General features: G+C 39.6%; 1 protein-coding gene across 1 annotated transcript; it reads right to left on the reverse strand.

Annotated features, from left to right (window-relative positions):
• Positions 1-2,610: 2,610 nt before the first annotated feature.
• Positions 2,611-3,339, reverse strand: LOC130980283 (uncharacterized). The gene has a single exon (XM_057903974.1). The coding sequence runs from the start codon at positions 3,337-3,339 to the stop codon at positions 2,611-2,613; it is 729 nt and encodes a 242-aa protein (XP_057759957.1).
• Between the last annotated feature and the right edge of the window lie 11,025 nt (positions 3,340-14,364).

Here is a 14,364-nt window from a genome sequence, read left to right on the forward strand (position 1 = left end):
TTCCCATCTTGACCTTAGTTTTCCAGGCAACAATCTTAATCTTGAATTGTAGAGAAGGACTACGTCGCCGGCTCTAAATTATCTTCTTCTTATACTCTTGTCATGCACGGCTTTCATCTTCTCCTTGTAAAGTCTAGAGTTCTCATAGGCTTCTAACCTCAAACACTCCAATTCCACTAATTGTAGCTTTCTCTCAATTCCGGCCCTTCCCAAGCTTGAATTGCATTCCTTAGTGGCCCAATATGCTTTATGCTCTACCTCCACCGGTAAGTGACAAGCTTTGCCATATACCAATCGAAAGGGGTCATGCCAATTGGCATCTTGTACGCCGTTCGGTAGGCCCAAAGCACATCGGAAAGCTTAGCACTCCAATATTTTCTATTAGGCTTCACAATATTTTCCAAGATGCGCTTAATCTCCCGATTGGGAACCTCGGCTTGGCTGTTCGTTTGTGGGTGGTAGGCAGTGGCTACTTTATGTTTGATGCCGTATTTCATCACGAGTACTTCCATTCTCTTATTGCAAAAATGTGAACCTTGGTCATTCACAATTGCTCGTGGCGACCCAAAGCAACAAATTATGTTATTGCTCACAAAAGAAAGGACTACATTAGCATCGTCCGTCCGGGTGGATATCACTTTCACTCATTTGGACACATAATCAACGGCAAGTAGAATGTAGAGAAAGCCATTAGAATTTGGGAATGGCCTCATGAAGTCAATACCCCACACATCGAAAATCTCACAAACTAGCATGGTTTGTTGGGGTATTTCATCCTTCTTGGAGATATTACTAAATCTAAGACATTGAGAACAAGATTTACAAAAGAGAGTAGAATCCTTGAAAAGAGTTGGACACCAAAATCCACAATCTAGGATTTTTATTGCCGTCCTTTGAGGTCCATAATGACCACCTCCTTCGGAGGAGTGGCAAGCTTCCATGATTGATTGGAATTCGGTTTGTGGAATGCACCTCCGAATTACTTGATCCGCACCACATCTCCAAAGGTATGGGTCATCCCACACATAGTATTTGGATTCACTTTTTAGCTTATCCTTTTGATGCTTGGAGAGATTAGGAGGGAAGGTGCGGGAGAGCAAGTAATTGGCTATTGGTGCATACCAAGGAATGACTTACGAGATTGCTTGCAAGCCCTCAAAGGGAAATAAATCATCAACAGGAGTGGAATCGCCCTTTGTGTGTTCAACGCGACTTAAGTGATCCGCCACTAGATTTTGTGAACCACTCCTATCTTTGATTTCCAAGTCAAATTCTTGCAATAATAAAACCCATCTAATCAATCTCGGTTTCGATTCCTTCTTAGCCAACAAATATTTTAATGCCGCATGATCCGAGTACACTACCACCTTGGAGCCAAGTAAATAACCTCGGAATTCATCCAAAGCAAAAACAATAGCCAATAGCTCTTTCTCGGTGGTAGTGTAATTGGATTGTGCTCCATCCAATGTTTTTTATGCATAGGCTATGACATATGGATTCTTACCCTCGTGTTGTGCTAATGCGGCTCCCACCGCATAGTTTGAAGCATCACACATTATTTCGAACGGCTGACTCCAATCTGGCCCTTTCACAATGGGAGCTTGGGTCAATGCAACCTTAAGCTTGTCAAAATCCTCCATGCATTCTTCACTTAGGTAAAATTCAATGTCTTTTTGCAACAATCGAGATAGTGGCAAGGCTACCTTATTAAAGTCCTTTATAAATCCTCGGTAAAAACCTGCATGTCCAAGGAACGAACGGACTTCCCTCTTTGAGGAGGGGTAAGGCAAGCTATATATAACATGGATCTTTGTTGGATCTACTGAAATACCATCTTTGGAAACAATATGTCCTAAAACAATGCTTTGCCTAACCATAAAATGACACTTCTCAAAATTTAAGACAAGGTTTGCTTTAGTGCATCTTTCCAAAACTTTCTCAAGGTTATCCAAGCAATGATCAAAAGAGTCCCCATAGAAACTAAAGTCGTCCATGAATACTTCCATGCATTGCTCTAGAAAATCTGCAAATATGCTCATCATGCACCTTTGGAAAGTTGCCGGTGCATTGCATAAGCCAAATGGCATACGCTTATAGGCATAGGTTCCAAAGGGGCAAGTAAATGTAGTTTTTTTTCTTGGTCCTCTAAAGCAATGTGTATTTGGAAGTACCCTGAATAGCCATCTAGAAAACAGTAATGAGATTTACCAGATAACCGATCTAGCATTTGATCGATAAACGGTAGTGGAAAATGATCCTTTCTAGTGGCCGTGTTCAATCATCGGTAGTCAATGCACACCCGCCATGTGTTTTGCACCCGTGTAGCTATGAGCTCCCCATTTTCTTTCTTGATGGTGGTCACCCCGGACTTCTTTGGCACAACTTGGACGGGACTTACCCATTCACTATCCAAAATGGGGTATATGATGTCCGCTTCTAATAACCGGGTGACTTCTTTTTTCACAACCTCTAAAATTATAGGATTTAGTTGCCTTTGAGGTTGTCGAATGGGTCTAGCTCCTTCCTCTAGGAATATTCGGTGCTCGCATTCTTGGGGGCTTATGCCCACTAGATCTACCAAGCTCCAACCTATGGCCCTTTTGTTCTTCCTCAAAACATGGAGCAAGTTTTTTCTTCTTGTTGAGGATTGAGTTCCCTTGCAACAATCATTGAGAACTTGTGGGCTTCATCAAGGTAGAAGTACTTTAGGTGGGGTGGTAGTGGCTTCAATTCCACATTTTGTTCTTGACTTGACACTTGAACTTCCGGTGGTTCCGGATAGGGTGAGGTGTTTTCTTCACTTGGTTCTTCAATCATACTCTTCTCATCCAGCTTTGCGTAATGCACTTCGGCCACAATGTTGTCAATTAAGTCACACCGGAATATGGAATGCTTTTTCGGTGGGTGCCTCATTGCTTCATCTAAGCTAAAACTTACGACTCTTCCGTCGATCTCAAATGAATAAGTTCCCGAGTGGGCATCCAATTTGAATTTAGAAGTCCTTAAAAATGGCCTCCCAAGTAGGATGGATGATGTCCTTTCGGATTCACTTGGTGGCATCTCAATGATATGAAAATCAATTGGGAATATCAAACCCTTTATGTTTACGAACACATCTTCCACAATACCCATCACAGTTATTATGCTTTTTTCCGCTAAGACAAACCTAGCCGCCGACCGCTTCAATGGTGGTAGCTTCAATATATGGTAAACGGAAAGAGGCATAATACTAACACATGCACCAAGATCATACATACAATCAATGAATTGAACACCATCTATGGTACAAGTAACGATGCACGGGCCCAGATCACCATATTTTTCCGATAATGCTCCCATCAAAGCCGAAATAGAACTCCCCAAAGGAATAGTTTCTAACTCATGGATTCTATATTTGTTTATAAATAAGTCCTTAAGAAACTTCGCATATTTAGGTATTTGATGGATAGCATCAAAGAGAGGGATTGTTACCTCAACTTTCTTGAAAATTTCCACTATTTTGGGGTCAAGTTCCACACGCTTCTTAGCTTTCCCGCTAGTGTAGAAAATGGGATTGGTTGAGCAATTTCTTCTTTCACAACCTTCTCATCTTTGGCGGCTTCACTTCTTGGCTGAGGGGCTTTATCTTAAACTATCTCTTGTGCCTCATCTTCCTCTTCAACTTCTTCTATCTCAATTCCCTCCTCATCTTGAGTGACTATTATTGGGCTTGGTCCCTTTGGTCTCTTTTCTTGCAATTTAGTTCCGAACCTCAAGGTAATGGCATTAATTCCACCCTTGGGGTTGGCTAGAGGTTGAGAGGGGATGGCACTAGAACTAGAAGCTTGAGGAGTGGAGGTAGAAGGTGGTTCCAAGTGGGCTACAAGGGCTTGAAGAGTGGATGTAAGACCGGTGAGACTAGATATGAGTGTATTTTGAAGTTCTCTTTGTCCTTGGAGGATGGAACGGAGGCTCTCTGATAAACCATATTTCATGGTTTATCTTGTACTCAATTGAGTGGTTTTTTATCTACTCTTTACCTACTTATTCATACTATTTGCATGTTTTATATTTTCCTTCCTAATTATGTGCTTTGATTGAAAACATGCTTCTTTGACCTTAATTTTATTAATATTAATTCTCCTTTTATACCATTAGATACCTTGATATGTGTGTTAAGTGTTTTCAGAGATTACAAGGCAGGAATGGCTTAGAGGATGGAAAGGAAGCATGCAAAAGTGGAAGGAATACAAGAAGTTGGAGAAACTGCTAAGCTGTCCAGCCTGACCTCTTCGCACTCAAACAGCGATAACTTTAGCTACAGAGATCCAAGCGATGCGGTTTCAGTTGCGTTGGAAAGCTAACGTCCGGGGCTTCGATTTGATATATAATTTGCTATAGCTGCCTCGACACCAGGTGACGCGAATGCGTGAGTCACGCGGATGCGTGACCTGGCAGGAACGCAACCCACGCAGCCGCGTGAGCCATGCGGCCGCGTCACTTTTCCGCGACCTGTACGGACCAGAAAGCGCTGGAAGTGACTTCTGGGCTGCTTTTGACCCAGTTTTCAGCCCAGAACACACAGATTAGAGGCTATAAAGTGGGGGAATGCATGTATTCATAATTATTCACTCATAATTCACTTTTCATGTTTTAGATGTAGTTTTAGAGAGAGAGGCTCTCTCCTCGCTCTCTCTTAGGATTAGGATTTAGGACTTCTCTTAGTTTTTAAGAGTGACTCTCGATCCCAGGTTCAATATTCCTTTTACTATTTAATTTCTCTTCTATTTTTGTTTACTCTGAAGCTTTTATTGTGTTTGATTGATGTTGCCCAATTGGCTGTTGATATTGTCCATGTTAGAATTGACATTTTTATTTAATATAATTTGAGGTATTTCAGTTTATGATTGTCCCTTTTTATTATCCCTAATCTGAAGATATTGTTATTCTAGTAGACTTAATTTCCTTCCTTTTGGTCTTGGTTAAGAAATCAGTAACTCAGGAGTTATCTTAGCTCAACATAATTGATAACTGTTATCTTTGCTAATTGAACTGAACTTCAATAATCCCAACCTTTTCTTAGAAAATAAATAGGATTTGAAGGACAATTAATTAGTCCCTTGACTTTCCTTTGCTTTAGCAAAGGTTGACTAAGTGGAATTAAGATTCAACTTTCATTATTATTGATAAGAATAACTAAGTCTGGATTTCCAATTTCTCGTACCTTGCCAAAGGATTTATTTTACAGTATTTATTTATTTTAATTGTCATTTAAATTATTTGCCATATTTATTCCTCATTCTCAAAACCCCGAAATCACAATTTTCATAGCCAATAATAAGAACATACCTCCCTGCGATTCCTTGAGAAGACGACCCGAGGTTTAATACTCGGTTATCAATTTTAAAGGGGTTTGTTACTTGTGACAACCAAAACGTTTGTACGAAGGGATTTCTGTCGGTTTAGAGACTATATCTACAAGGCGACTATTTTTATGAAATTCTTTACTGGCAAAAATCCCGACGTCAAAAATGGCGCCGTTGCCGGGGAATTGCAAACGTGTGCCTAATTATTGGTTATTGTAAATATTTTTCAAAAAAAAAAATTTTCAGATTTCTATTTTAAATTTTTTTTATCTTATCTTATCTTTTTCAAAAATCATATCTTTTTCAAAAATATTTTCATATCTTTTTTCAAAAATTATATCTTTTTCAAAATATTTTCTTTTTATTAATTTTTGTTTTTATTTTCTCTTACTACCATGAACTCTCACCCCTTTGGCTATGAGTCTGGTTACAATTATGTTACAGGAAGAGGAGATTATAATGACAACATGCACCATGGTTGGAACAATCAAAGATGGGAGGAGCCACAAGGATTTGATCAACCCTCTTGGCAACAACCACCTCCAATGGACTATCAACAACCATTCTGTGATGCATATCAAGATGATGGCTATGGTGAGCGCTCTTTTGATTATCAACAACCACCACCATATGCCTATGAACCCCTTCCTCAACATGACTTTAGACCACCATACTCACAAGCCCCTTTCCGCCATTCACCTCCATATAACCCTAACCCTCTGATAAACCCCAATTTGACGGTTTATCTTGTATTGAATTTAGAGTATTTTGATGACCTTTACCCACATTTATTCAATGAAATAGCATGGTTTTATAACTTCTTTTTTAATTGTGCTTAAGAGTGAAAACATGCTTTTTAGGTCTTAAAATAGTTAAATTTAATTCACCTTGATTCCATTAGATGCCTTGATATGTTTGTTAAGTGATTTAAGGTTTAGGAGGCAAAGATTGGATCAAGGGAATGAAGAAAGAAAGCATGAAAAGTTGGAAAACTCATAAAGAAATGAAAGAACCGGAAAGCTGTCAAGCCGACCTCTTCGCACTTAAATGACCATAACTTGAGCTACAGAGGTCCAAATGATGCGGTTCTAGTTGGGTTGGAAAGCTAACATCCGGGGCTTCGAAACGATATAAGATTTGCCATAGTTGCTACACGTATGGTGGCGCGCACGCGCATAGTACGCGCACGCGCCGTTGCTGCCACCTAGTTCACTTAAAGCAAAACGTGGCCAGCGAATTCTAAAGCCTTGTGGGTCCAATCCAACTCATTTCTGATGCTATTTAACCCAAGAAATGAAGAGGGAAACACATGTTAGTTACCATTAGCTTAGTTTAGAGTTTAGAAGTAGTTTCTAGAGAGAGAAGCTCTCACTTCTCTCTAGGATTAGGATTAGGATTATGTTTAGTTCTTAGATCTAGGTTTTAATTCATGCATCCTTCTACTTCTACCTTTCAATTCCTTGTTGTTACATTCATCTTCTTCTATTCTTTTGTTGTAATTTCCTTTATGTTGTTCTTACATTTTGTTGTAGATCTACTTTTGTTCCTTCCATTTTCTTCCAATTCAATAAGAGGTAATTCATAATAATTGTCCTTTTTTTGCTTTTCCATTGTTGATCTCTTATTTTTGTAGTTGTAGATTCCTTTAATTCTTGCATTTAATAATGTTTACTTCTATTGCACTCTATGTGTTTGTTGAAATGCCTCTTCTAGATATAGTGTAGATTTTGTTCCTCTTGGCCTAGGTAGAGTAATTAGTGACACTTGAGTTATCTAATTCCTTTGTTGATTGATAATTGGAGAGATTGCTAATTGGTTTGGAGTGCACTAAAGCTAGTCTTTCCTTTAGGAGTTGATTAGGACTTGTGGCTCAAGTCAATTCATCCACTTGACTTTCCTTTATTTAGTAAAGGTTAACTAAATAGTAGCAATGAACAATTCTCATCACAATTGAGAAGGATAACTAGGATAGGACTTCTAATTTTCATACCTTGCCAAGAGCCTTTTATAGTTGTTAGTTTATTTTCATTGCCATTTACTTTCATGCTTCTTATCCAAAACCCCAAAACACATTTCTAACCAATAACAAGACACTTTATTGTAATTCCTAGGGAGAACGACCCGAGGTTTGAATACTTCGGTTTATAAATTTTAGGGGTTTGTTTTAGTGACAAACAACTTTTTGTATGAAAGGATTAGTGATTGGTTTAGAAACTATACTTGCAACGAGAATTCATTTGTGAATTCTGAACTGTCAAAAATCCAATCATCACCCTCAACCACCATACCAACCACCTTATGAGCCATATGAACCATATATAGAACCACCCCAATTCCAACCCAATTACTCACAAGAACCACCACCTCAATATTCCCCATCTCCATATAATTATCAAGATGAACCACCTTCCTATTATGAACTCTTTCTCCCAACCAATGAACCCTCATATCCATCCCAACCTCCAATGGATGACAGACTTCGTGTTTTTCTTCAAAATACTTCAGAAAGGCAAGAAAAGATGAATAAGAGTATGCAAGATTTTGCGGACACCTTAGGCGAGTTAGTAAATACAATAGTTTCCCAATATCTGAGCACTCAAAAAACTCCCATGGCTACATGTGGAGAATCAAAAGAAGAGCAAAGCATGAAGGAGATACTCGAAACTTCGGCGGACAATGAGGAACATGGCTTTGTATTGGAACAAGAGGAGGAAGCCATAATAATTGCAGAAGAAGAAGTGGTTGAAGACTTAGGAGATACAGAACCTCCATGGGAAAGTCCAGTCATAGAACCCCCTTCCAAGACGTTTGAAATTGATGCTGAGGAGGGTGTACAACCTCCAAGGCATATCACAGTTGAAGCCTTGGAAGAGGTTGATCAAGAGATGGAGATTCAAGAAGAAAAGAAGCACAACCTCCCATGCCCTTGGAAAGCAATGAAGAGGAGATTGAATTGGAAGGGAGCTACCAAGAGGAAGAGGTTGAAATTGAAGAAGCTTGCAAAGAGGTGGCAGTTATCCGAAAAGAGCACAAGGGAGTAGAGCTTGCAATTTCATTAAAAATACCTCCCCCTAAGTTGCCATCATCCTTCACAACATTCAAGTGGGTAAAATTCGTATCCCTTAGCTTTCTAATTCCACTTGAATATGGGCTACTGGAGACGGATGGTCAACTTAGAGCTCTTTGTGACATTAAGAGTAAGAGGAAGATGGCCGGTGGTAAGAATTGTCCTGCAAGGTTCATCATGGTTGGAAGCTTTAAGTTTAAACGTAAAGGTTGGTATAGAGCTCAATTGAATGGGTCTAGGAAGTTGTTTGGCCGCTTACATGAGAATTCAGACTGCTTGCCACCCGGATGGAACAATATTGCTCAACCAAAAGACGGGTGCAAAGGCAAGGTCTGGGACCCCGGAATCCATTCTACCAATCACCACTCTTGGGACCTTGTCACTTGCTTTAACTTACTTGAAGGCCTTCTGCGCCTAGTTTGGGATCCCGGAGGACACGGGAATCACAAACATTGGTGGAGATTCCTCGATGAGTTCAAGCACAAGCCACCATAACAGGAAGCTCCTCAAATGTCCAACTTAAGGACTTTAACTAAAAGTGCTAGGTGGGAGACAACCCACCATGGTATGATCGTTCCTTTTTCATTTTTTTATTTAGTTTTATTTGTTTTCGAGTTTTATTTTATTTTATTATATTGAACCTGGAGTTTTGCATCACATTCATATTAACACTGCATCCTGCATTTTATATATAAAAAAAGGATTTTCGCAGGCGACGCGGACGCGTCGGCGCGTTTGGAAGAAAATAAAAACGAACAGAGAGTCACGCTGGAGGCGTGCCAGTGGCACAAATCGACCCACGCGATTGCGTCGCTGACGCGTCCGCGTCACATGGGCATAATGGCCTCCCACGCGACCGCGTGACTGATGAGCGGATAATTTGTACGCTTTTTGGCATTGTTTTTAGTATGTTTTTAGTAGTTTGAGTTGAGTTTTTAGTATATTTTTATTAGTTTTTAGCTAAAATTCACTTTTCTGGACTTTACTATGAGTTTGTGTGTTTTTCTGTGATTTCAGGTATTTTCTGGCTGAAATTGAGGGACCTGAGCAAAAATCTGATTCAGAGACTGAAAAGGACTGCAGATGCTGTTGGATTCTGACCTCCCTGCACTCGAAGTGGATTTTCTGGAGCTACAGAAGCCCAATTGGCGCGCTCTCAACGGCGTTGGAAAGTAGACATCCTGGGCTTTCCAGCAATATATGATAGTCCATACTTTTTCCAAGATTTGATGGCCTAAACCGGCGTTCAAAGTCACCTTCAGATTTCCCAGCGTTAAACGCCGAAACTGGCACCAAAATGGGAGTTAAACGCCCAAACTGGCACAACAGCTGGCGTTTAACTCCAAGAAGAGTCTCTAAATGAAAATGCTTCATTGCTCAGCCCAAGCACACACCAAGTGGGCCCGGAAGTGGATTTTTATGTCATTTACTCATCTCTGTACACCCTAGGCTACTAGTTTTCTATATATAGGACCTTTTACTATTGTATTTTCATCTTCTGATCTTTGGAATCTTTTGATCTTTAGATCTTTTGATCACTTTGGGAGGCTGGCCATTCGGCCATGCCTAGACCTTGTTCTTATGTATTTTCAACGGTGGAGTTTCTACACACCATAGATTAAGGTGTGGAGCTCTGTTGTACCTCGAGTATTAATGCAATTACTATTGTTCTTCTATTCAATTCCGCTTGTTCTTATTCTAAGATATTCATTCGCACTCAAGAACTTGATGAATGTGATGATTATGTGACGCTCATCATCATTCTCACTTATGAACAAAGTGACTGACAACCACTTTTGTTCTACAAGCAAACGAGGCTCTAATGTTTATCTCTTGGATTCCTGATACACGATGCATGGTTGATCGCCTGACAACCGAGCGCTCGCCTGACAAACGAGCCAGCCATTCCGTGAGATCAGAGTCTTCGTGGTATAGGCAAGAACTGATGGCGGCATTCAAGAGAATCCGGAAGGTCTAACCTTGTCTGTGGTATTCTGAGTAGGATTCAATGATTGAATGACTGTGACGTGCTTCAAACTCCTGAGGGCGGGGCATTAGTGACAGACGCAAAAGAATCACTGGATTCTATTCCGGCCTGATCGAGAATCGACAGATGGATAGCCGTGCCGTGACAGGGTGCGTTGAACATTTCCACTGAGAGGATGGGAGGTAGCCACTGACAACGGTGAAACCCTTGCATAAGCTTGCCATGGAAAGGAGTAAGAAGGATTGGATGAAGACAGTAGGAAAGCAGAGAGACGGAAGGGACAGCATCTTCATACGCTTATCTGAAGCTCTCACCAATGATATACATAAGTATCTCTATCTTTATCTTTATGTTTTGTTCATCATCTATATCCATTTGAGTCTGCCTGACTAAGATTTACAAGGTGACCATAGCTTGCTTCATACCAACAATCTCCGTGGGATCGACCCTTACTCGCGTAAGGTTTATTACTTGGACGACCCAGTGCACTTGCTGGTTAGTTGTGCGGAGTTGTGATAGAGAGTTGAGATTGCAATGAGCGTACCATGTTGATGGCGCCATTGATGATCACAATTTCGTGCACCAGTGACCCACGTGGCTGCATACCCTGATTTTCGACGTCAAAAAGGTGCATGGCCGAAAGTTGTGCTGGAATTGGGCTGGACTCGTGCTAGAAGCCCAAGCCCTCCCACGCGACCGCGTGCCCTACGCGACCGCGTCATTTTCCAAAAATGGCCATCCACACGATCGCGTCACCCTATTTTGACAAATAAATTAATTTAAACAGAGAGTTGTGCTGGCGCGAAGCTGCACTCGCGCCAGAAGCATAACATGGGTCACGCGACCGCGTGACCGACGCGACCGCGTGACCATACTTAAAGCGCATCCACGCGAACGTGTGCCCCACGCGGCCGCGTCGCTTGCGCCGCACAGCTCAACCTCAATTTGCCAAATATCTTATCTTTTCTTTCCCAATCCTAATTTTTCCCTTCTCCTTTCTACTCAGTTCTTTTCTCATTCTCCTTATCTTTCATTTTTTTACTTAATGCATTTGACAATTATATATTACTTTTTAAAAGGATTGCTTGCATGTTCAATTTAATACTTTCAAATAGCTTATTTATCGTGCATGCTATGTGTTTGTGAAAACGCCTGTATGGCATTGTGCACTATTTTTAAGATTCTTTTAATCTACTACTATAAATGCCCGCTTTTCACAAATTCCCTTTACTATTTTATTAATTAAAATATTGTTAATACAAAGGTTATTGTTAGTTTCTCACGACTAACAATACATTAAAAGATTTTGATGCTTGATCTATGCTACTCATGCCCTTGCCGGCATGCTAATAAACATCTTGCATCCAATACTCCCCATGCCTGCTGCTATATTTCCATTGATGAACTGATCACATGGAATCGCGACCATGTCTTTCATTCACTATTTCTTTTGCTTGGCATGATTATCACTCGTACCGCCCTCCTCTTTGCTCCACCCCTTTGACTTCATGTGCCTTTCTCTTCTCTCTTTTTCAGGCTGGCCACCAAAACGGGTTAAGAAAGCCTCTACAAGAGAGCACCAGCTGAGGAAACCACAACCCCCATCCACCTGCACATCTCAGCATGCACCGAGGACGGTGCAATCTTTAAGTGTGGAGAGGTCATACCGATCTCCATGGGTTAGTACTTTCTTGTCTCAACACCAATGTTTAATTTTCTTTGTAGATTAGTGTTGCATTTGCATGTTTAATTGTTTTTGTGCATATTTTACTACTTGGTTAAATTAATATTCTTCTTTTCAAGAAATTTTTATAGTATTTCACTAATTTGAATAAAACTTTTTGAAAAACTTGTTTGAAGAAATATTATTTTGGAACATAGTTTAGAGCTCGAACACAAAACCAGTGAGATTTTGAGCCTATTTGATTGGTTGCATTTTACCAACCAATAATTTATTTTTGGTGTGTGTTGTTCTCTCTCTAAAAATGTGATCTTTGTCTTGCTTAATTCTATATTTCCATTTATTTGATGTATGCATGCACTTACATGATTGAGGCCTTTGTTTCACTGAGCTTACATCCATAATTTAATCATATGCATTGAGATATATATTATATATATATATATATAAGAGCAAAATAAGTGAAAGGGACAAAATGCCCCAAAGTAAGCGGTGAAAGCAATGCATATGAGTTATACTTGAAATTAGAATGCATGAATATGTGGAAAACATGGTTAATGGATGGTTAGATGTTGTATTATGATTACATGGATTGTTTAAGTTAGGTGGAAAAATTTAAGTTAATTAAGGATTCAGATTTTAGTCCACTTGGCCAAATACAATCCTCTCTTGAATGCAATGTCCTGCTGAAGCTTGGCTATTCATGTCTAATTCCTTTAGACTGAAGTTTTAGACTAACATTACATGATTCCTGGAATTCTCATTAAGAGCTTTGATATCTTTATTTTCTTTTCCACTTAATTTTCGAAAAAAAAAAACAAAAAAAAAATTACAAAATCATAAAAACCAAAAATATTTTATGTTTCTTGTTTGAGTCTAGTGTCTTATTTTAAGTTTGGTGTCTTGCATGCATTGTTTATTTGATCTTGGTTCTATTTTCAAGTCAATAGTACAGGGAACTGAAGATTCAGAACATGCAGCAGAGGAATTATACAGAAAAAGCTGGGCGTTCAAAACGCCCAGTGAAGAAGGACAGACTGGCGTTTAAACGCTAGCCAGGGTGCCTGGTTGGGCGTTTAACGCCCAAAAAGGTAGTGCATTGGGCGTTAAACGCCAGAATGTGCACCATTCTGGGCGTTTAACGCCAGGATGGCACAAGGGGGAGGATTTTGTTTTCAAAATCAATTTTTTTTTCAAGTTTTCAAAGTTTTTCAAAATCAAATCTTTTTCAAATCATATCTTTTCAATCAAATGTTTTCAAAATCAATTTCTTTCCTCTTTCAAAGATACTTGCTAACAGTTAATGATTTGATTGAACATTTCAAGTATGTTGCCTTTTCTGTTGAGAGAGGTTTAATGTTTGAATCATATCTTTTCTTGTTAGGCAAGTCATTAATTTTTAAAATCAAATCTTTTTAAATTGTTTTCAAATCATATCTTTTTCAAAATCTTTTTCAAAAATCACTTGATTTCTTTCCCACTTGTAGTTTTCGAAAATTATCAATCAAATTTTCAAAATGTTTTTAAAATCCTTTTAATTTAATTTTCGAAAAATCTCTTCCCCTCTTCTCACATCCTTCTATTTATGGAGTACCACTCCTCCTCAATGCACAATTCGAACTCTATCTCACTAAGTTCGAATTCTCTACTTCTTCCTTCTATTTTTCTTTTCCTCTGACACCTCAAGGAATCTCTATACTGTGACATAGAGGATTCCACATTTTCTTGTTCTCTTCTCTTTCATATGAGCAGGAACAAAGACAAAGGCATTCTTGTTGAAGCTGACCCTGAACCTGAAAGGACCTTGAAGCAAAGCTAAGAGAAGCTAGGCACAACTCTCTGTAGAGGACCTAACAGAAATCTTCAAAGAAGAAGAAGACATGGCAGCCGAAAACAACAACAATGCAAACAATGCAAGGAAGGTGCTGGGTGACTTTACTGCACCTACTCCCGACTTCTATGGGAGAAGCATCTCTATCCCTGCCATTGGAGCAAACAACTTTCAGCTTAAGCCTCAATTAGTTTCTCTAATGCAACAGAATTGCAAGTTCCATGGACTTCCATTGGAAGATCCTCATCAGTTCTTAGCTGAATTCTTGCAAATCTGTGACACTGTCAAGACTAATGGGTTGACCCTGAGGTCTACAGACTTATGCTATTCCCTTTTGCTGTAAGAGACAGAGCTAGGACATGGTTGGACTCACAACCTAAAGAAAGCCTGGACTCATGGGAAAAGCTAGTCAATGCCTTCTTGGCAAAGTTCTTTCTACCTCAAAAATTGAGT

The sequence above is a fragment of the Arachis stenosperma genome, chromosome 1 (assembly GCF_014773155.1).
Source record: "Arachis stenosperma cultivar V10309 chromosome 1, arast.V10309.gnm1.PFL2, whole genome shotgun sequence".
Lineage (NCBI taxonomy): Eukaryota > Viridiplantae > Streptophyta > Magnoliopsida > Fabales > Fabaceae > Arachis > Arachis stenosperma.

Excerpts from the sequence above, each read along its gene's own strand:
- LOC130980283 (XM_057903974.1), bottom strand. The coding sequence starts at position 3,339 with ATGGGAGCATTATCGGAAAAATATGGTGATCTGGGCCCGTGCATCGTT.